The following is a 23,103-nucleotide window of genomic DNA, read 5'->3' on the forward strand; positions in this document are numbered from 1 at the left end:
ATCACAAGATTACAGTTTTTAGTTTATTACAAGAATGAGTCATTTATTCTATTTGCCTTTCACATTGAAAGTCCCATCACTGTTCTCTTTACAGCCTCAGCCAACGTCCAGAGATTTTTGCATCCCTCACACGTTTTTTTTTTGGAAAGCAGCAGAATATAGTGCGCCTCTGACCTTTACTGAGAGCCATAATGTGCTTGATCGGTCATTCTTATCCCCCTCTTTTATAACCTCCCCAGCCTGGGCGCGTGTGGCCGAGGTGAACTATTTTACAGAATATTTAAAAGGTTGCAGTCAGGCTGCAGTTCGCTCTTTCATGCAATGGAGGTTTAAGGAGAGACTGATGGCTTACTCAATGATTTTCACTGGTGTGGGTTTTGCTGTTCAATAGCACAGGTTACATAGATGTATATATTTCTCCATTTGCCTCATTCATCTTAATCTTGTAGTTCTTCTCCGAGGGTCGCCCTGGGCAGCACAATACCTGTGCACCAATTAAACCCTATTTTGAGAGCCAGTGTAAATAGTTCTTAAGCAGCTCTGTACAGGAGTGAAGTTTACCCCCAGATTACAGCCCATTAGGGACCTGATTCTGCTCTTACACAAGTTTTAGCTCTACTGGGAAGCAGCATAGCCTAGTGGCCAGCACCAGACAGGGACTTAGGAGACGTGGGTTCTATTCCCACCTCAGCCACTGGATTGCTGGGTGACCTTGGGCAAGTCACTTCACCTCTCTGTACCAAAGGGTATGTCTACACTACAGGATTAATCCGAATTTAGATAATTCGAATTTGGGAAACAGGTTGTATAAATTCGATTGTGCGCGGCCACACTAAGCACATTAATTCGGTTTTTAACCACATTAATTCGGTGGTGTGCGGCCACACTACCCCATTACTTTAACCACAGTAATTCGGTGGTGTGCGGCCACACTAACCCTAATTCGAATTAACAAAATCGATTTAGGCGCTACTCCGCTCGTCGAGGTGGAGTACAGAAATCGATTTTAAGTGCCCTTTAATTCGAATTAACTGGCTCTGTAGTGTGGACGGGTGAAGGGTTAATTCGGATTAACGCAGCTAAATCCGAATTAAAGTCGTAGTGTAGACCAGGCCTCAGGTTCCTCATCTACAAAAAAGGGGGATAATGATGCTCACTTCCTTTTCAAAGCGCTTTGAGATCTATGAATGAATAGCACTAGATAAGAAATAGGCATTTTTATTTTTATTTCTATTTTTATTACTGGCTCCAGCTGAGTTACTCTAAATTAAGTGAAAGGAGAATCAAATCATTTCCCCCCCCCCCCACTGCACATTGAATAACCTAGCTACAAACTTCAGTACTTGGGAGAACAACCTTCACATTTTCATGTCTAATTTTTCATGTTTTGCCCAGATAGATTTTGTTTTGCTTTGTTTAACTATATCTAATTCAGCCTCTTTTCTAAATCACTGGCATGCTGTTGAAGTAAGTTCAGGGTCAGGTTATGGCTTTTAAAGAAAGAAACAATTGCAGATGGAAAAATTCATCACGCAAGGGAGGGTTTTGGGTGGGGTGTCTGATATCATATTTTAGCATTTTTTACCCCTTTGCCTGCTCTCCTAATAGATAAGTAAATGTTCAGTGACCTGAGTTTTAAACAGCTTCCTAGTTAATCTTTTGGATTGCTAGATACTTTGGTACTTGATTAGTCTAAAATGTGGAGGCTGTGACAGGTTGTACAGAAGAAATTGTGCCTTGTAGAATTACTTGTGGGGATTGGAGCCAACCACCCGCTACAACGCCAGGAAAGGTTAATTACACCTCACTTTCATTTGACCTGAATCCCAGGGTGGATAGCTAGACCTCCTGCTCACCTGGTTGTAATATTTGATAGAGGAAACACTCTAAAATTGCATCTCTTAACTTTGCCAGGCAGGTGACAATGGCTAGTGTTGGGCTGTTTTAAAATAGGCTTGCTTTGTGCATTTTAGATTGGAGGATGGCTGCTTTAAGCTTCAGATCAAACCCACTCTGGTGTCTTCCCACCATGAAGCATTCATGGGAGAGACAGCAGTTCTTTTAGTGTCTTTTACTCTTCCTGATCGCTCGGATATTCAGCAGCAGTTCAAAAGAAACCATGCCATGCAAGACAAAAAACCAAAACCCTTCAAAATCACACAACGGCAGAGGGCGGCTCCGATGTGCAAAGAAAGCACAGTTGCATCTACTATGCCTTTTACCTGGTGCAACACGGTTCCCGCACGTCTTGCTCCTCCCTTCCCCACCTGTGGGGTTTCTGGCAATACTATCGGGGCTAGAGTCCCACACTTGGTGTCAGCGAGGGTGCAAAATTCACTGCTGTGCAGAGAGCCAGCTCAAGACCTCATCTATGAAATCCACGAACCAAGCCTACTGATTTTCTTATAGGTACGATGAAAATCAGCCCCTTCTTCCTTTATTTTGCTCCTTTCCTGCTGAGTGAAGGAGATGCAAGAACATTTTAGGCATCTAAAAAAACAATCTAAAATATTCATTTCTGTCTTATCATAGAGTAGTTAATCCCCTGATGGGGTCTTGATGTTTATCCTTCCCTCTTCAAGTTTTCTTCATTATTTCTGTCTCGTGTTAATTTGAACAATGCTCCCTAGACGTAGCCTTTATGATTTAGAATCTCAACTGCTCTTCCCATTAATGGCCTTGATTAATGTGCTTAAAAATGCCTCAAGACATTTGTGACACATTGTGAGAGGGGAACGACAAGGGTTTTGAATATGTTCGATTTAATTTGTGATACTCCTTGTGACTGTGAGCTTGGAGTCCATTTTACGTTCCTTAGCAAGTGCTTAGATGATTGTTTTTTATTCTATTACTTTCCAGGCACTGATGTGGAAGGAGCGTGATTTCCAGACAAGTGGCTGCATTTTGTTAGCCAAACTGTGGTAACTTTGGCCAAAGCCCGTTTGGAAAAAGTCATTCATTGTAATTTCAGACCGTTGATTGGGATTGATCAGGACACACAATTGAATGGGGATAGACAAAAGGATGGGTTTTAAGTGGCAGGCTGCAACTTGACCAAAATTTAACATGGAAGAGGGGTGCTATTTGCACGCTTCCCCATACCAGGCATTTAAGTGGATCCAGTGTGCAGTTTATAGGGCATCTGTCATATAGCCTATAACTCAGGGTAGACTCTCCATTGCCCACCCCAAGGATTCTGCTTACTGTGCTGAAACCTCTCACCTTCCTCCCTGCAAAGGGAACAGAAGAGGGGGCAAAGAGGGATCTCAGTCTGCAAGGAATTCAGATCTCCCTTTTGCCCATAGACCCGGGGTCTGCCATCAGAATCCCATGTCTCTTATTTTCTGGTTGCTGGCCTTTTGGCCTTTTATCCATACTGGGCACAAGTTGCAACGGACATTCATTCAGTTCCTAACATTGAATTCCTAAATCCTATCCCTCTTCAACTTTCTATTCTGTGTTGCAACACAATGTATGGTGTGACACAAAGAAGTGCTGATGCAAGACTGATATTTATTTAGCAGTCTCAGTGGAATGACGTGGGTCATGATTACTAAAGATCACTGCCCCGCTCAAGTGGCAGAGGTCAGTGTATGCTGACTTCTTTGGCAGCTGTCACATCTTTCCCTTTATTTTAAAAAACAAATTATTATTTATCTTGCAGCAGCAGGGCCAGGGTTCCATTGGACACACACGTTGTAAAGCAACGGTCCTTGACTCAAAGAGTTTCTAGTCTAGGTTAAGATTGTTACAGGATAAGAGTTTATAATTCAGGGGCTCAATCGTGCGTCCGGATCTGTGCCAAGGGAGCCCTGAAGCCAATAGGGCTCTGTGAGGGTGATCCATATGACTTCAGTTGAAGGATGGGGCTTAGGTTCTTGTTTGCTTCCATATAGTACTTGTCCTGGAAGTATTTTGTGTAACAAACATCATGAGAGTACATCAGCTCTATATTTATTTTGGTGAAACTCCTCTTAGAAGTTCTAGAATTAATAGTTAGACTGAAGTTCTGAATGCATATTATGGACCACAAGGTGGACTTTGGCACTGAACCGTACAGTACTCATATGAAAAGAGAAGGATTCTTTTTTATGGGTCTGAGAGTCTTTTTTTCTTATTAACATATGCCCCCTTTTTCTGGATTTTTAAGCAAGCTGTAAACAAAATTTGATGCACATGAAGTTTGATTCATGGAGAATTTAATTTGTCCAGTATAAAAGACTAACACAGGTGATATAACAGCACTGAATTATATTTGTAATTTAAATAGTATCCATTAAGGAATGCAGAATTGTTTCCCTGGGGTCCATTTATCACTGTTTGCTACTAATTCAAAAGCTCAAGACACAGTATGCATCACTCCCGTTATTAGCAATGTCTTTGTGCCAATGTATCATTCCCTCTGCGTCTTCCTGAACTTTCATCCGTTTTGTAATTAATCTTGGGATTTGTTTTAAAGGTTTCTGGCAGATGCGACTCCATCTTTGTTAATGGCAAGGAAATGAAGAGCAAAGTGGATACCATTGTGAACTTTACTTACCAGCATTTTACCACCCAGCTGGAAGTGACGGTCTGGGCTCCACGGCTTCCTTTGCAGATAGAGATCTCGGATACAGAACTTAGCCAGATCAAGGGCTGGAGGATACCTGTCACCTCCAATAAGAGGTATGATTGCTATATTTGCATAACCTAGGCGCATGCATATGGCCAGGGATTTTAAGGTCCAGCAGGTTCATTTGGAGGCTATTTTTCAGAGGCTAGAACATCCCATTTGCAAACAGAGTTTATAGTCTGCCTTGGGCTGAAACGGTCACTGCTGTGATAACGGTAGCCCAAATTCTGTCCTCCTTTCCATCCTGTGAAAACGCCGTGAAATCAAAGCTAGCTGCATGGATGTGACTCTGCGGAAAGAGTGTGGATCTAGGACATCAAGCAGGCAGCACTAAGTACTTAAGGACACAGGGCATGTCTACACTGCAACCACAGGGTGCAACTGCAAGGTGTACAAACATACCCGAGCTAGCTTTGACCTAGCGCGCTTGGGAACGGGAGGAGCACAGGGTGGCAGGCACAGGTTTCAGCATGGGCTTCACAAGCCTGCCAGAACCCTGGATAATCACAGAGCCTGTGATTGTAGTGTAGACATACCCATAGGTATAAAACAAAGGCACTCTAGAACAGACACAGGGGTGGGCAGAGGGCAGGGTATCTGGAGCTCCTGAGACCTAATCCTGAGTTCTAGTTTGACTGTTTGCGGCCTTGTGCCATTTACTGAAGAGGCCAGCCTCAGTTTCTCCCTCTGTAAAATGGGGTAGTACTTGCCTATCTCATAGTGGTGTTATCAGAATTTTAGAGCATAAAAAAGACTACACTTTAACTGTGGAGTTATGCTTTAAGGGTTTGCATCAGGTATATATAAGTCATTTCAATGCACAGAAACTCAGCTAGTGCATAGTAACCCTTCCCCCCTCTCCCTCCATGCAGGCGTATCCATAGTTACAGCCTAATTCTCCCATCCTTACTCTCACTGAGTAGCACCTTACTCTGAGCTGTTCTGTTGAAACCATTTTGCCTGAAAAACATGTAGCTGGACCTCGAAATGCTACTATTTGCATGCACAATTCATTGCAGGTGCAAAACTGTGGGCACAATTACTTGTGAGTACAATATTTATTACCCACAAGAATAGATCATGTTGAGGCCTGGCTGTAAATCCGGCTTTTAGAGTTAAAGTCCTTGCCCCGTTTTCCTTGTGCTCCACATTAATGGAGGCTCAGTAAGCCTCGTTACATCTATTACACAAAATTCTGAAGGGAATACCGTTAGACCCCTTTTAATCTCCTCTTTCCCAGAGAATTCAGGCCCAGTTTCTTTGACATTTCTGAATATAGATGAGCTTCTCATTTCTGTGGATTATTCCATTTGACCTCTGCTGCACCTTCTCCATGACAGTAATGCAGCACAGGGCTCCAATAATAGACTCGCCTTCTGTCCCCTTATTTTTCCTGAGCCTGTATCTGCTATTTCTAAAGTCACAACAAGCAGCAGAAGTGCACTTTGCACAGTGTTGTTTGTCATTTTGTCTCATTGGTCTAGATGATTTGATTTTACCATTAAGACCAGCAAGCTCGGAATATAAGAATGCGTTCACAAAAGCGGTTTTCAGTGACTTACAGTTTTGCCCATGGTTTGCTACTTACACTGACTTACTGTTGCAATGTCATTGTGCCATGCGACACCAGACTTTAAAGAGCACGCAGTGAGTGCCTCAGTTACACAGCCTGGTGATAACACATAGATGTGAAAGAGAGGGGGAGAAACGTTTCCCACAAATCATCAGCAATATGAAGAAGGGCAAGGTGGAGCGATCTGAGCAAACATAAAAGCATGTGGGTGAAAAAGGGACAAGGTGAATGAGCATTAAAGCAGCAGATCTCTTGAAGAAGCATCAAGCTTTGTACAAGCAAGTTCTACAGAGGAGTTCAAAGCAGCACTACCGTGAGCTCTGATTTAGGCAAGAAAGCATTGCGGAGTCACAAAAGATTGCGTTCTGATAAAGAGACTCTACTGGCACAAGAGCGGAGGGGGAAAAGGCTTCTCTTGCCCCTCTCATAATCAAAGGCCCCATGCTGGAACATCCAACATTTAGGCAAGCAGCTAGATTAAGCGTTTCCAGGAATACTACTGTATTGATGAATATCAGGGATAACTTGAAAAATTCTATCGGTGAGCATGGCATGACATCAAATCAAATTTATAATGCAAATGCAAAAGGGTTTCTGGCAGCAGCAATCCTATCACTGAAAATTCTAGTAGTTCCAGCTAGGAGCCTGTTGCCAGCTGTGCTCAGTGATTAGGACACATCTTAGCTGTTGAAGAGACCAGAGAGAAACGAGCAGAATTATTTAGCACTTTACAAGGGGATGTAACTTGGGGCAATGGGATAAATTAACCAGATATTCTGGCAATGAGCTCACTACAAATGGGCAGATAAACAGACATCTTCTTTTGTCTATCTAGAACAGGGGTCGGCAACCTCTGGCACGTGGCTCGCCGGGGTAAGCCCCCTGGCGGGCCGGGCCGGTTTGTTTACCTGCCGCGTCGGCAGGTCCGGCCGATCGCGGCTCCCACTGGCTGCGGTTCGCCGTCCCGGGCCAATGGGGGTGGCGGGAAGCGGCAGCCAGCACATCCCTTGGCCCGCGCCGCTTCCCGCAGCCCCCATTGGCCCGGGACGGCGAACCGCGGCCAGTGGGAGCCACGATCGGCCGAACCAGCCGACGCGGCAGGTAAACAAACCAGCCCGGCCCGCCAGGGTGCTTACCCCGGCGAGCCGCGTGCCAGAGGCTGCCGACCCCGATCTAGAAGATGCTCCTGATCAGGTGGCAAAAAAAAAAAGACAGGTACTGAAGAACTGGCACAATGGAAACTTTTCTAACTTTCACAGGTGAAGACAAAGTTGCTCTCTGTGGAGAGAGAAAACATGCTCGTTGATTGAACTGGTGCCAGCTGCTACAGTAGTCCCAGAATCACTAACTTTCATTTGCTTTAGCAATCCAAAGAGATGCACCTTCTGCTGCTTTTGGGCGGGATGCTGCAGTTCTTACTTAGACGCAAATCCAACTGAAGTCAATGGGGTTTTTGCTGGAGTAAATGACTGCAGGATTGGGTTGCTGCTGTTTATTATAGGAATTGGCTTTTGAACACCACGCATGGTGAGTTAGACATTCAGCAGTGGTTAACATCATGGACGTTTTGACTTTCAACCCATTACGCACAGCTTTGGACATTTCCCTCCTAGTGTCTAGTGCTGATTTATTGGGCCAGCTGAAATAAAGTTAATGGTCTGAGAGCCTGCACTGTTTGCAAGCTGGCAAGCAATCTTAGTTCACTGCTGCTCAAATTATATCTGACCCATTGGCACATCTTCAGCAACCATTGTTTCCCTGAAGGGTGGAAGAAAAAGTGTGGCTGCTGTATTGCTGCAAAAATGTAACCGGTTGTTTGACACTGTGTGTCAGCTGTCTATGCATATGTGACTGGAAAAGCATTTCAGGTTTCGAGTAGAAATAAATTACCCGCGTTTATGAACCACTAGAATTTTTTTATTTACTTCTTTTCTCTATTTTAAATCAATAGGTAATCAGGGACTAGCATTAGCTATGCTAGCCTTGACATTTGCACTGTATTGGAGCTTCAACGTTTCCTTTCCTTTTTCATGCTTTGTGTGTTTTACTCAATATTTCATTGTTTTTCCACGTTTAGAGGGGGGGTTTGTTTTGTTTTTCTCTCTCTGTCTAGGTGTTTATATTACACCAGCACCATGCAGTCTTTATATCTTCCACATATTTATGGGTTTATACTCAACACCCCAGCGAGGTAGGGAAGTATTATCCCCATTTGAAGAACTGAGGCACAGAGAGGTTAAGCGACTTGCCCAGGGTTGTGCAGGAAGAGAGTGGCAGCTTCAGGAGTTGAACTTAGGCCTCCTGCTTCTCAGCAGCGTTTTAGCTTATATTAGTCACTACTAAACTGCCCTGGAACAGTGTAATGTTGTGTGAATGCCATACATCCTAAATGTGTTCTTGTATCATCCACTGGGAATTCGTTCCAAATGGAGAAAGCTTTCATTTAACACCCAAGAACCTCCCAAAGTTCTGCGTTAGAACAATAACCTTTGTATTGTCTGAACACAAAAACAACATAAGAGTCAATATTGTCTGTCCAAAAGTTCTCATGAGCTGTTCAAGAACTAGGACTGGTATTTTTTAAGAGGGCTAAAAGTTAGGCATATAACTCCTTTTGAAATTCAATGAGAATTGCTGCCTAACTCCCTTAGATTCCTTTGAAAATCTTAGTCTATATTATTAGGAAGTCTTTAATCCTACAAAAAGCAACAGCGAGTCCTGTGGCACCTTTAAGACTAACAGATGTATTGGAGCATAAGCTTTCGTGGGTGAATACGTCTGACGAAGTGGGTATTCACCCACGAAAGCTTATGCTCCAATACATCTGTTAGTCTTAAAGGTGCCACAGGACCCTCTGTTGCTTTTTACAGATCCAGACTAACACGGCTACCCCTCGGATACTTTAATCCTACAGTTAAGGCTACGTTTATGTCATGGAGGTCACGGAAGCCATGTCCGTGACTTCCAAAGACCTCTGTGACATTCTCTGCTTCAGCCCTAGGGGCTGCGGGACTCTGGAGCTGGCAGCCAGCGGGGGCCCTGGCAGTGATAGGGGGCCCCCTGCAAGGTTCCAGCAACTGGTGACAGATTTCTGAGGGGGCCTCCTCAGGGTTCCAGCAACAGGCGAAAGCCTCACACAGGGTGGGAGGATGCCTGAGGTGAGCGGTTGGGGTTGTCCCATTTTCTCTTTGGGAAATATGGTCACCCTGTAGCTCCCAGCCACCGTGGGTGGAGGGGGACCCTCCTTGCAGCTTCCAGCTGCTGCGGGTGGAAGGGGAACCCCACAGCTCCCAGCCACCAGGGTGGTGGGGGAAACCATGGAGCCGTAGCAGCAAAAATCACAGACAGGTCACTGCTTCCGTGAATTTTTGTTTATTGCCTGTGACCTGTCCGTGACTTTTGTACTAAAAATAACCATGACAAAATCTTAGCCGTACCTATAATGAAAGGGTCTGTTGATACCATGTTATTGTCCACATACCATAGTAATGGAGGGCCTATAACTGTGTGTAATAGTAAGATGTGTGTAATAATTGATCCTTTCTTGCTTAAATATGTTCTTATGTGCAAATTTTCTCAAGGGAAAGTAGGAAGATAGGGTAAAATATGAACATAGTGGCAGACATCCTGAATTCCTTGCTCCCTTTGGATTGGTATGACAAGTTTTCACCTGCTCCTTACTGAATTAAATGGCTTTGACTTCAGTAGAAACTGCATCAGAACTGAGTGAGGAATTTAGGATTTGGGCTATTCTAAAGAAGGGGCATATACAAAGCAGTCTCCATTGTGTATAAGCAGAAATAGGGCTTACTATGCCAATCCATAAATATAGGATGAACTTTTATACTTATCCATATGAGACGGAGAATCATAATTTAATCTATGGTGCGTGCCACTTTCAATAGTGGCAGTCAATTTTCCAGATGAAAATCTGTTCTCTGGCTAGGTATATGCTCATGACTAATGTACTGTATGGAGCCCTTGAGCAGCAGAATGCTAATAGGAAGACTGTTGGTGGAATGAACAGCAGAAAAGCCTACAATCTCAGCAAATGAAAGGAATATATTCAACTTAAAGTCAAATAATAGATTGAGCACAAGGCCCCCATAGAGTCCGACAGTCTAACAAGAGCATTTATTTTGTTTCATTATGCACCTGGAAAATAATTATCCTTTCCTGGAAGTTCTCAGATATTTACATGAGACGCGCTGCTTCAGCGCGTATCAATGGAAAATGCATGGCGAGAGCCTCACACAACAACCTGAAACTATACCTCTGCAGTTTAAATCAGTGTTTGCCTACTATGATAGCACCCTATTTTCATGAGGCTCCCAGGGACACAGCCTTAGTCCAGCTTATACTTCAGCGTAAACTAAGCAATATAATTCAAAACACCCTATTTCACCCAGCAATTATCCCTAGTGCATAGTCACCAAGACTAAAGCCTGTGGAGAATCATAGTAACTTTGGAGGGGTTTAGGGCCAAATGTAATAAGAGTTTTACATAAAGAAGGCGATGGATCTAAATTCCAGTCTGTGGTGGCTGAGAGTTATTTGCTCAGAACCTGCTTGGGGCATATCTACAAGGGGACACCAGAAAAGTTAAGTTGAATTAACTAAAAGTGTGAATTTAAAGTGTATTAGTTAAAGTGCATTCAACCCTTATGTGGGAAGACATGGAGGTCCACCTGACTAAAAGGGGAAGAGCATCTTCATGCACTGGCTCACCAGCCTAGCGAGAAGGGATTAAAACTAGGTTCAAAGGAGGCAGGTGAGAAACGGTTGACCTTAACAAAGGGCTGGGTGTTGGCGCGGAGGGGGGATGGAACATGGAAAATCACAGTAGGGTCACAGGAGCAACAAGAAGGAAACCAGTGGGAGAATCTGCTCAACATCTTATATGTCTATACACAAATGCAAGGAATATGGGGAATAAAACAGGAAGAACTGGAAGTATTAGTACATAATTACTTAATTGGCATCACAGACTGACTTGGTGGGATAAGACCCATGACTAGAATATTGGTATTGATAGGAAGGCCAGGCATGGAAAGAGGGAGATGTTGCAATATACACAAGAATATATATACTTGTCCTGAGGTCCAGAAAGAGGTGGGTGTATTAACAGGAGCAGGGCCGGCTCTACTGTTTTTGCCACCTCAAGCAGCGCGCCGAATTGCCGCCGCGGACGGCAGGGGCAGTCCGTGTGCCGTTAGGGCGGCACGCGCGTTTCCACGGCGGCGGCAATTCGGCGGCAGCTTCTGTCTTCAGCTGGAAGACAGAAGCCGCTGAATTGCCGCCACGGGCAGCTGAACATAGAAGTTGCCACCGCCGTGGAAACGCGCGTGCCGCCTTAACGGCACATGGACTGCCCCCGCCGTCCGCGGCGGCAATTTGGCGCACTGCTTGGAGCGGCAAAAACACACAGACTGCCGCCCCTTGCAGATTGCCGCCCCAAGCACCTGCTTGGAATGCTGGTGCCTGGAGCCGGCCCTGACAGGAGTGTTGTATGTCAGACATGGGAGGTAATTGCCTTGCTCTACTCACCGGTGATGAGGCCTCAGCTAGAGTACTGTGGCCCTCTCTGGGCGCCATACTTTAGGAAACGGGGATAAATTGGAGAGAGTCTAGAGGAAAGCAACAAAAATTACAAAAGGTTTAGAACACTTGACCTGTGAGGAAAGGTTAAAAAAAATTGGGCATGTTGAATCTTGAGAAAAAAGACTGAGGGGAAAGTCTTCAACTATGTTAAGGGCTGTTATAAAGAGGACTGCGATCAATTGTTCTCCATGTCCATTGAAGATAGGACAAGAAGTAATGGGCTTAATCTGCATCAAAGAAGATTTAGGTTAGTTATTAGGAAAAACATGCTAACTATAAGGGTAGTTAAGCTCTGGAATAAGTTTCCAAGGAAGGTTGTGGAATCCCCGTCATTGGAGGTTTTTAAGAACAGGTTGAACAAACACACGTGTCAGGGGATGGTCTATGTTTACTTGGTCCTGCCTCAGCATAGGAGACTGGCCTTTATGACGTCTAGTGGTCCCGTCTAACCCTACATTTCTATGATTCTATGTGTACACTTTCATTCAGAATAAAGTAGCTTTTAAAAGTGAAGTAGCCTTCCAATGTGAATTAAGATGAAGTGAACTAAGGCCACATTACTTCTGCATCAGATCATCCACTCAGAGGTTCAACATGCTTTAAGTAATTCCCTTTAAATTAATACCTTTTAGTGAATTCAGCTTAACTTCCTGTGTAGAGAGTTTGAACGGTAGATTTTATTTTTAACATCTGTGAAGATACCACATCATATTTCTTGATGAAACAATGGGTTGAATGTGTGTAGCAGACTTGTGTGGCTTCCAGAAATCAAGGTCTAATGGTGTGAAGTTTTCTATTTGAAAAAGTCAGATTTTTCTGCATCTAGTAGTGTTGCAAAAAAGCCTTAAAAAGGTAAATTTTCTTTTTTATGGCATTTCAGATTCAAATACCAGCTAAACTACATTCACTGCTTCTCTTTTTCTGTTAAAAAACCTTAGCAACTGGCTTGAGAAACCTGCATGCCTAGTTGCAAATTAAAATTAAAATGGACAAGCTTAAACCACTTGTAGAACAGCTCTATAATAGAAAAGCAGACAGATCACTGATTATATCATTGCTAGCAGGCACCATTATAACAGGGTTGTTTTAACTCTACCCTCTAGCAAGGATTTTATCTGTCTGAAATGTAAATGAAATGGAATTCTGGCAACCTTGGTGCAGTCCAGACAAGCAAAAATCTTCTGAATACATTTGTAAAGGAGCGAGAAATATGGATAAGCAGAATTCTGAAAGATATTCAAAGCACAAGGCTCACTAACCTTAGAGGTAACCAGAAAAAAAAGGCAATATGAAGCAGCAGCTTGCATTTAAGAGGGCACATCTTAAAATGAGCTCAAGGAAGTTCAAGGAAGGATTTTAGGCCTACTAAGATCACTAACAAGACGTTAGGGCTCTACGAGGACCATGTAACGTAATGGATTTCAAACACTTTGTTGGGTCCGAGAAGGCAAAATACTGAAAAGCTCTGTCTTATTAACTGAATCAGGGAGTTGTGGCTTTGAAGTGGAAATGGATATCATTCGTTTAAAAACACCCTTGAATCAAAGAAGGACAACTTGAATTGGCACCTGGCAATGGAAATTTGCAAAGCATGTTCTGAAACTGCCGGCACATCACTTTCCGTCTTTGCACCAACGTTACAACGTTACCAACGGGCGTGGGCTTAGCCTCAGACATTCTAAGATCTAACGTACTCTCAAAACTTTTCTAACATTCTACATGTTTGGGCAACGGAAAAGTTTGAAGGTACTAAGAAATGTGGACTTGTATGTAGAAATATTCAGATGACAACAACAGTGGGCTATATTACAAAACCCTTCCCAGGGAGATGAACCCTGGTGATTCCATGACTGGAGAGGTCTGGAGTCTGCAGTGAGGGCAATAATTGGAGTGATCTCTACTTACTGGTAGTACAGCTCCTGGGGGAGTCACTCTGCTCTGCAGATACTAGTGCTTGTTGGGGTAGCATTATCTCCCAGGGGGATACCTGTGAGCTCTAGAAAGCAGCATGTTGCAGGTAGCAGCTTCTCGTTGGCTTCACCTCCTGTGGCCAAGGACATAAGCTCTTCTGACTTGTTGCAGGGCTGACCTCATGGAGTTGGAGTGGCTTCCATAGACCGCAGGTAACAGAGGGAGCATGGCATGTAACTTCCCTGTCATCTGCACAAAACTGTCCAATCTGTCTCCCCCAGCTCACATTTCTGTGGAGCAGAATGGAGCTGACTGATTCCCCCATCCCCACCCTACCCATTTTGAATGGAAACTGAATATATTTTCCCTGTGAACAATTCTAGTCATCTGCAGGTTCAGTCAGCAGACTAAACTTTAATAGTGGCAACACACAGGTGGGTCGGACGGAGTCAGACATTTGGTATGTGACAATAATAAGGAAAACACAAATCTATAAGTACCCATTTTAAAATTGAATTGAAGGGGATGTCTATATGGCAATCAGAAGTGTGACAGCAGCACATGTAGTTTTGATCTGGCTAGCTTGAATAACAATAGCAGTGAAGCTGAGACAGCATGGGCTAGCCGCTCAAGAACATACCCAGGGTCCGGGGGTGGGGTGCTGCCGTGGCTTCACTGCTATTGTTATTGGAGTTAGCCGGATCAAAGTGACACGTGCTGCTGTCACACCTCTGATCTGGGTTAAAATTTTCCCAAAGTTTGGGATTATCAGATTTTGGCTCTTTGGTTCAGGCCCATTGCTTAGAATTGATAGAACAAATCTGAATATGGCAACAAAGACAGAGGTGGGATGTTCAGTGAGAACCAACAGGACAGAGTCCATCTGTCCTAACTAGAAAGGGTTGGTCTAAGAATGAGAACTCTTTGAAAGTTCATCCCTTTCTTAGCTATATCTGTCCAGCTCAATGAATGGGTAAGGGGACAAGTTCTTTTATAGTATTTTACAGCCTCCAAAGCCCTGAACTGGCTAGGGGCAGTTTAGCTCTGCTCCCATCACATTTGTTTTGCTTGACTGGGACCCATCAGCTGATGGAGGCCAGATTTCATTTTGTGATGGCAGAGGCAAGGACTCATGGTTCTGGAACAGAAAAGCCTCTAAATAAAATAAAAGTTTTAGATATTAGCTATTAATTGCATCAGAGTAGTAAAAGACTGATTGTTTCTCTCTTCTCTAAATGAGAAACAGGCCAGATCTGGGTTTTGCAAAACCTCAGTCAGGTTTTGATCTTGCAAAATCCAATCATGGCGGATTCAGATCTGGGTTACATTGTGCCTCATTTTATGGGGTCAGATTATTTAAAAAAAAATAATTCCTAGACTAAACTCAACGGGGGGTAGATTTTCAGAAGAGCTCAGCAACCAACAGCTCCTGTCCAGGAATCGAAATAACTGGTCAGATTTTCCAAAGAGCTCTTTAAGATGAGAGTTCTGAAGTGGGTGCTGAGAGTTCTGAAAATCTGCCCATTTATGTTGGTGCCTGAATCGGAATAGCTGGCCCCCATTGTGGGCTTAGAGCAATTTTGAAAATCTGCCTTGGATATTTGTTTATTTCTGCTGGCGTGAAATAAATTTCTGTGCATAGGATTTGCACTGCTTTTTGCGTGGTCCTGCTGTAAGTCATTCTTCAATATCCCTTTGTTAAAATATAATGTGCCACATTCTTCCTGAGTGTAAATGCCATTGGTTTCAGTGAAGTAACTTTTCAATGATATTAGAGAAATTTATTCAATGGTATTAGGCAGACAAGGGCGGGGGAAGAGGTAATATCTTTTAGTGGCGCAACTTGTGCTGGTGAACGAGACAGGCTTATCAAAAGGAGGGTGATAAATTAATCTCCTTAACCACCGAGGATGGGACAAGAAGTAATGGCTTTAAATTGCAGCAAAGGAGATTTAGATTACACATTAGGAAAAAAACATCCTAACTGTAAAGGTAGTTGAGCACTCGAACATATTACCTAGGGAGGTTGTGGAATCTCTGTCATTGGAGGTTTTTTAGAGCAGATTAGACAAACACCTGTCAGGGATGGTCTAGATAATACTCAGTCCTGCCTCACTGCAGAGGATTGGACTAGGTAACCTATCGAGGTCCCTTCCAGTCCTACATTTCTATGGAGTCTATGAAACTTCCCTGAGAAAGTTAATCTTATGTGAACAGTTGCTGCATTACCCACATGGCTGTGTTATTAATTTGTCAGTAGGAGTGGAGCTGGTTTGCAGGATCACACGGGAGGAGAGGTGTCTATGAGACAATCTTTCTAATGGAGCTGTAGCTCATAATGTGAAAAAATTCAAGCATCCCGGCAGACATTTCCTTTCTGTGAAGATTCTACATGGAGCACTTCTTCCAGCCTGATGTTACCAAGATATTACCTCACCTGCCTTGTCTCTCTAATAACCTGGGACCAACCTGGCTACAACAACACTGCAAATACTATTCAATGATGTACACTCTGGACACGTTGCTGTATACATCAGTACACTAATTTACAGAACACCAGGATTTTCCCCGTTCTAGCACGTTGAAGGATGTGGATTTTTTAGAGCGTTTTTCAACTTATTGGTTGCTAACTTTATTGTAAGACCACTTACAACAACCATTGTGTTTTATAATAGCTTTTTCATAACTTGTGTATTTCAAAGAGATAAAAGAACAGAGCAAACATGAAAATACTTCCCCAAGCCCCATGAAAAATAAGAGGATTCTTCCCCATCCCAGCTTTAGAAATGGTTACAAAAAAGGAGTGAAATCAAATATTTCTAGGCAACGAATTGCACAGCAGGAGGGCATAATGAGAGAAAGTGTGACCACCCAGTGCTTAATAGCTGACTTTCAAGACAACAAAAATGGTTCAATTAGAGAATCTGTGTGCTTGTCCTAGGGTGTAAAGTGAATCAATGAAAAAACAGTGTTTAAAGCATGGAAAATGTTGCTCTGTGTATGAACAGCAGTATTCGTGTACAAGTCATTGTGATACTTTGTAGAAAGCCTATAGGAACCTTTAACTGCATAGCTGCAATTATTACAGTATATGGGGAGATAATTAGAAAATTATAAAGCAGGTGTCTCTAATGGTACTATTGAGCATAGCTGTGAGTGATGGCACAGCCAGCCAGGAGCCTCAGTCTGTTATTTGCACATCATATGATGTTATGTATTAATTGATATGCTGATTACATATGGAAGCGTTGGGTTCTGTTTATCTGAACTCCTGCATGGCGTTGCATTGAATTATACCTGTCTAGTTACCCACGTGAACAGCGTTATATTTAAGATTAAATAGTAATGTCATATGTCTTAAATGCACATGGCTCTGTGAGCTGGAGAGGTGGCTAAAGGAGGAGCATGATCTAAGCGGGGGTCCCTGAATGTATTGTACCTTTGCAGTACATGAGCAAAGATACCGCCATGAAGGTGCTACAGAACGGGTCATGCTTAAGAAGTGGCAGCTGCCACCCCTGTTATGCAGATGTAGCCTCCACTTCCCCCCAGGCCGATCTGCAACCATCAGCATGCACGGGGGGGGAGGGTGGTACTGTAGCTCCTACTGTCAAACTTTTCATGATGGTTTTCTTAGTCACCTTGAGGATTTGAGCATCTGATGAAAAAATAAAACAGGTTCTAGATCCACTGGATCTTCAGCAATGATGCAAATGCCTTAAAGGGTCAGGGAGGTTCAATTTGGAAAAGCATCCAAAAATCTGATGACGATCCTCTGCTGGCCATAACGGAGTGTGGCTTCTAACTGGGACATTATAAAACAGCTGTGCAAAATTGTCATTCAAGTTTTCCTGCCGAGGCATCAAAATCTATTTTCTCACCCCTCACCAGGCTGGGAGATGATAATGAAAAGACTAATATATTGACTTGCTACTCGGGTGGAAGTTTTGAAGGCTGTAATGTGATCCTGAGAATTAAGGATAATAAATACACATCCATTTACAGGCCTACCCGTGACAGTGATGATGAAGAGGATGATGAGAGGAAAGGAAGAGGCTGCACCCTTCAGTACCAGCATGCCATGGTGCGAGTCCTCACACAGTTTGTAGCAGAGTCTTCCGATTTTGGGGGCCAGCTGACCTATATGTTGGGCTCCGAGTGGCAGTTTGACATCACGGATCTCGTGACCGATTTCATGAAGGTAGAAGAACCTAAGATTGCTAAATTACAGGATGGACGGGTGCTAGTTGGTCGTGAACATGGGATAACCACAGTTCAGGTAACTGCTCAAAATATACCTATATAGGTGGGGAGAATTTGGGGTGAGAGCAGTTGATTACTGGCTATAATATAAAAGGCTGTTATGTCTGGGACAAACATTAATTTAACACAGACGTCTGAATAGGTTTCACTTTTGTTTCTAGTCATTTTCATTGCTTGATTCTCAATTACAGCAATACAATGCAGTTTGGGCCAGTTTTTCAAAGGTATTTATGTACCTAAAGATGCAGATAGGCGGCTAATGGGATTTTCAAAAGCACCTAAGCAGGTTAGGCACTTAACTTCTTTGAAAATGCCACCTGACAGCTATCTTTAGCTGTAGGTGCTTAAATATCTTTGAAAATGTGGCATTTTGTGTTTACAAAATGGTAGCGGGAACTTAAAATTATTGATATTTAATTAAAAAATCATGAACTGTTTCTTTCTGCATTTGCTTACATAACCTCCCATTATATCCTTGTATACAAAGTCTATATTTTGGACCTAAAATAAAAGGACAGTGACATTTTGGGCATGAACCAACACTCAGTGAATAGAAAGACTCCCATTGACTTCATAGGCAGTGGAATCAACATCCTTGGGCTAGATTTCCAAAGGTATTTAGGCACCTACAGGTGAAGATAGGCATCAACTGGGATTTAGAAGAGCACCTAAGCAAGTTAGGTAACTAACTCCCATTGAAAGTCAATGGGTGTTTAGTGCCTAATTCACTTAGGCACTGTTGTCAATCCCAATAGCATATTTAAGCACCTAAATACCTTTGGCAATCTGGACCTCTGTCTTTTTAAAGAGATCAGCCCAGCTGAGCTCTTACAGTTTTATATTCTGAGGCCAGTAGACTGTATTTCTTGTCTGTCAAATTACAGTATCAGTATTATTCAATAGCCAGCAGTGTAATTATATTAATTGGAGATTTTACAGAAATTGTAAATGTAACTATATATTTTTTAAAAAATCAAATACATTCAGTTTAGTTCATTAATCTCCATTCTGTACCATGCTGCTCAGGGATGAGGCTGTAATTTAAAAACAATGACATGTTTAATAAAACTATTTTTGGTATATATAGTAATTAAATGGCAAACGGGTGTAACGTTTTGGGAAACATCAATTATACCTTATAATGAATGCAACACACACAGAACTGAATTGAAAATCTAGTTACTCTGTTTTAGAACATTGAGTCATTTGTTGTTTAAAACAAGAAGGCATACTTGCTTTTTGAAGGTGCTGTCGCCTCTCTCTGATTCCATCCTGGCTGAGAAGACAGTGATTGTGCTAGACGACCGCGTAACAATCACAGACCTAGGCGTACAACTAGTAGCGGGCTTGTCTCTGTCTTTACAAATAAGCAAAGGAAATAAGAGAGCTATTGTTTCCACAGCATCTGCTTGTGATATTCTTCATACCCCAAAACAGGTATGGTCCAAAATAGTATTGATAATTATAGTTGGTTTGTTACTGTGTTTTGTAGGATGCCAGGCAAAAGCCTCATGTATAGCTATGCAGCATGTATAACGTATGCCTGTTTGAAAAGCAGGACGTCTCATACAGCTTAAGACACAGTTCCCCCTCGTAGCTTACTCATTGCTGGCCTACTCCCACCCAAAGACCCATACCACATGTGTAACAGATTGGCCATGCATCTAGTCCAAGATTCCTAGCAATGCATGTTGCTCATGGCAGCTGGCTGAGCATACCCCTCCTTCCAGAGGACCACACCCCATTGGGGAAGAGGAGTGTGTCATTGCAGTGGGCATGTGTACTTCCCAAGGCACTCCAGTGTGCGATGGAAGGTTCCTGGCTACTTAGCTAGGGGCAAGATTCCCATCCCTATACCTTGTTCCCCCTTGATTTGGACCAGTATAGCCCAGGGAAGCTCTTAGCTCAATGTGAACATCTCACTGATTTGCATGGCTGAAATCTTCTCTGAGGGTTTTGAGTACCTTCTATGGGTTCAACCCCTGCAGCCCCTACCCAGACTAAGTAGTACGGCATTTGTATGATCAGGCCCATTCATTAGGATGAGATGGATGAGATTCAGCCACCCTCTTTGTGCTCACTTTATTCTGTAAGTAGTACCAAGAGTGAAAATGAAACTATGAAAGGAGTAGGGTATATAACTCAGTGTGAGACAGAGTGGTGGAATCTTGTCCTACAGAAGCAGGTAAGATTTTTCCCTATTAATCAAAGCAGTTATGTTTTGATAGTGAGGTATGTCATGTGCAACTATGTTTGTAGCATGACTAATGCTGCTGTGAAAAACATTGAGTTTGAGCAAACTATCCTCAAAATGTAAGCAGCAGCACCTTTTTGTAAGTGTTTCTGTGGTGTCCAAAAGGAACGACAATCATTTCTATACCTTTCCCATACCATTGCATAGTTAGAAATACTATGATTGAAAATGTGAAATATTTCATTCAAATCTGTTTCATAATGCATTCTGTTTAAATAGACTGAGCATGAACACCACACCTAGAGTTTATACAAGTGCATTACATTACACATAATGTTAAGGCCAAGGAGCATTTTCAAAATGTCCCTTGTTATATGACATTTTTCTAAATTTATTAAAAATCGTGATTTTGGAAATCTGATTATTTTCATCAATGGGCTTTGATGTTGAAAAGTGACTTCTCACTTTATACCCAGAAATAACTGTGGGCATGGTTTTGCAAGCACATTTTATTAGAGTGAACCTGCAAATAAGATGAATATCTAAATGGAATAGAGCACACAAAACCAGAAGCTGAGTTGAAGCATTTTTGTAAAAACAAACAAAAAAACAAACAAAAAAACCCCCATAAACAAAGCTACACAGTATATTTATAACACTGGCGTCAAGTAAGTGTAAGCTCTCAAAACCCTAAAACGTGGTGTCTTAACTTTCAAACTATTATTTCTCCCCTTTCCCTCTTATAGGAAGCCATAGTCAGTGCTTGGATTTTGTTCAGTGATGGCTCTGTGACACCTTTAGATATTTATGACTCCAAGGATTTTTCTGTCACAGTCACTTCACTGGATGAAATGGTGGTATCTGCCCAGCACAACCTTCAGTCAAAGTGGCCTCTGGTAGTTGCAGAGGGTGATGGGCAAGGACCCCTGATTAAAATTGAAATGGTGATCAGTGAACCTTGCCAGAAGACGAAGCGAAAGAGCATTCTGGCTGTTGGTAAAGGAAATATCAAAGTGAAATTTGGCCAGAAAGAGTCTGACCACAAAGGAAGGACCAACAACATTGATGATGTAGATAGAGAGTTTAACCATCATCTGAACAATGCTATAGAGAACACGGCAGAACAGGAGAGGACAGTGCAAGAATGGGCCAAACATGGAACCTTTATCAATCATGAAGACAATGCTAACAAAAGCACAACTTCCAAATCTCCCATTGATCAGAACAAGGCTCATGAGGATGGCCTCCAAAATAACCCAACTGCTTTCACAAGTTTTCCTACCCAAGTAGAGGTACCAGGACAAAATAATCCCAATGACCTTGCGTTGACTTCTAGAGGGTTAACTGATTTGGAGATTGGCATGTATGCCCTGCTGTGTGTTTTCTGCCTAGCAATTTTGGTCTTCTTAATTAACTGCGTGGCATTTGCTTGGAAGTATAGACACAAAAGGTTTGCTGTGAGTGAGCAAGGCAACATCCCCCATTCTCATGACTGGGTCTGGCTTGGAAACGAGATTGAACTCTTGGAAAACCCTGTTGACATTTCGCTCCCCTCAGAGGAGTGCACTACTATGATTGATAGAGGGCTGCAGTTTGAAGAAAGCAACTTTCTCCTTAATGGGAGCTCGCAGAAGACTCTCCATAATCAGATCCTCAGATCTTGTGAGTATGCTTGTGAGAAAGAAGTTAAAAGTGAACCTATAAATCCTTCTGGGCCAAAACGGAAGCGGGTCAAGTTCACTTCCTATACCACAATACTGCCAGAGGATGGAGGTCCTTACACCAATTCAATTCTATTTGACAGTGACGATAATATTAAATGGGTATGTCAAGATATGAATCTTGGCGATTCCAAGGAACTTAGAGACTATATGGAAAGACTGCAAGACAATATGTAAAATACTTTCTTATGTTTGTATTCACCTTTATGCCTTCTGTTTTACGGATAGTGGAGCAGTCAGTCCAGTCAGCAATAGGTTACAAAGGAGTCTAACTTTTGGAGGTTCTAAGACGATAACTGCACATCATCGAGCGGGTACAAGAGGCTGGCTGAGCTAATCCTGTTTCACTATAAACCAGGATGTGTCCCTGAAACAGCTACATGTAGGTGTTGGAGGTGTCGCACATGATGGCTGTTTTCATATACTGCCTGGTACTAGCTAAATGCTAATACAATTATGCTCAGACTCAGCGGAGACTACAGTTGTTTGTCAACTCATGATAAACAGTGATTCAGAAAACAAGGGATTTTTTGGTTGATTTTTCTAGTCGTCATCCTTTGTAAAGCACAGTGGATATTTCTTGCGTACAGCCTGAGACTAGGCTTACTTTAAAAGAGATCTGAATGAATCTGTCCAATTTTATTTGCCTATGAGCAATGCAGCCAAGTAGTCTCATTATATTTTACAGCTACAAACACCCACATGTGGTTAATTTCTTATCTGTATTGTTTATGAAGATGGTTTGATTTAGGGAACATTAAATATTTTCTTTAGAGATTTTTTTTTGATTGTACCAAAGTGTTCCACAGTATATTTACAGTTATTCAGGTTTTCTATTCATGTGCATCAGCTCTAAAGGATACCTCTTCATCACTGATTATCTTTCTCCTTCCCATGCAAATCTTTAATATTTGGAATGTAGAAACAAATTAGAAATCTCACACTGGAAAAGGGTTGTATCTTTTTACAGGGAACTGTATATACACAACAATAAACCCTGGAAAATAAAAATCAAGCAGCAGCCCTGGGTTTATTTTGGTCATTGACAATATGAAAAATAACTTAAAACAAAGCAGAACACACTTTAAAGCAAAATTCCTCCAATGAAACAACACTTATGGAAATTCTTTGTGGGCAACACATGTTGTTTTGACGATAAATGCAAACGTAGTATTGAAATGCACTGAATAGGAAGCAGATTGCTTGGGAAATAAGCAAAGACCTGAAA

At 42.4% G+C, this 23,103-nt stretch overlaps 1 protein-coding gene across 1 annotated transcript in view; it reads left to right on the top strand.

Annotated features, from left to right (window-relative positions):
- TMEM132B (transmembrane protein 132B) overlaps positions 1 to 22,890 on the top strand; it is a 367,192-nt gene extending 344,302 nt beyond the window's left edge. Inside the window, exons 6-9 of the mRNA XM_024196810.3 lie at positions 4,460 to 4,665; positions 17,703 to 17,976; positions 19,206 to 19,397; positions 20,901 to 22,890. Of these exons, the coding sequence (XP_024052578.2) occupies positions 4,460 to 4,665; positions 17,703 to 17,976; positions 19,206 to 19,397; positions 20,901 to 22,052 (1,824 nt within the window). The 3' untranslated portion in view covers positions 22,053 to 22,890. The remainder of the gene's footprint in view (positions 1 to 4,459; positions 4,666 to 17,702; positions 17,977 to 19,205; positions 19,398 to 20,900) is intronic.
- The last annotated feature ends 213 nt before the right edge of the window (positions 22,891 to 23,103 follow it).

Source organism: Terrapene carolina, unplaced genomic scaffold (genome assembly GCF_002925995.2).
Source record: "Terrapene carolina triunguis isolate 2854851 unplaced genomic scaffold, T_m_triunguis-2.0 Scaffold234, whole genome shotgun sequence".
NCBI classification, from domain to species: domain Eukaryota; kingdom Metazoa; phylum Chordata; order Testudines; family Emydidae; genus Terrapene; species Terrapene triunguis.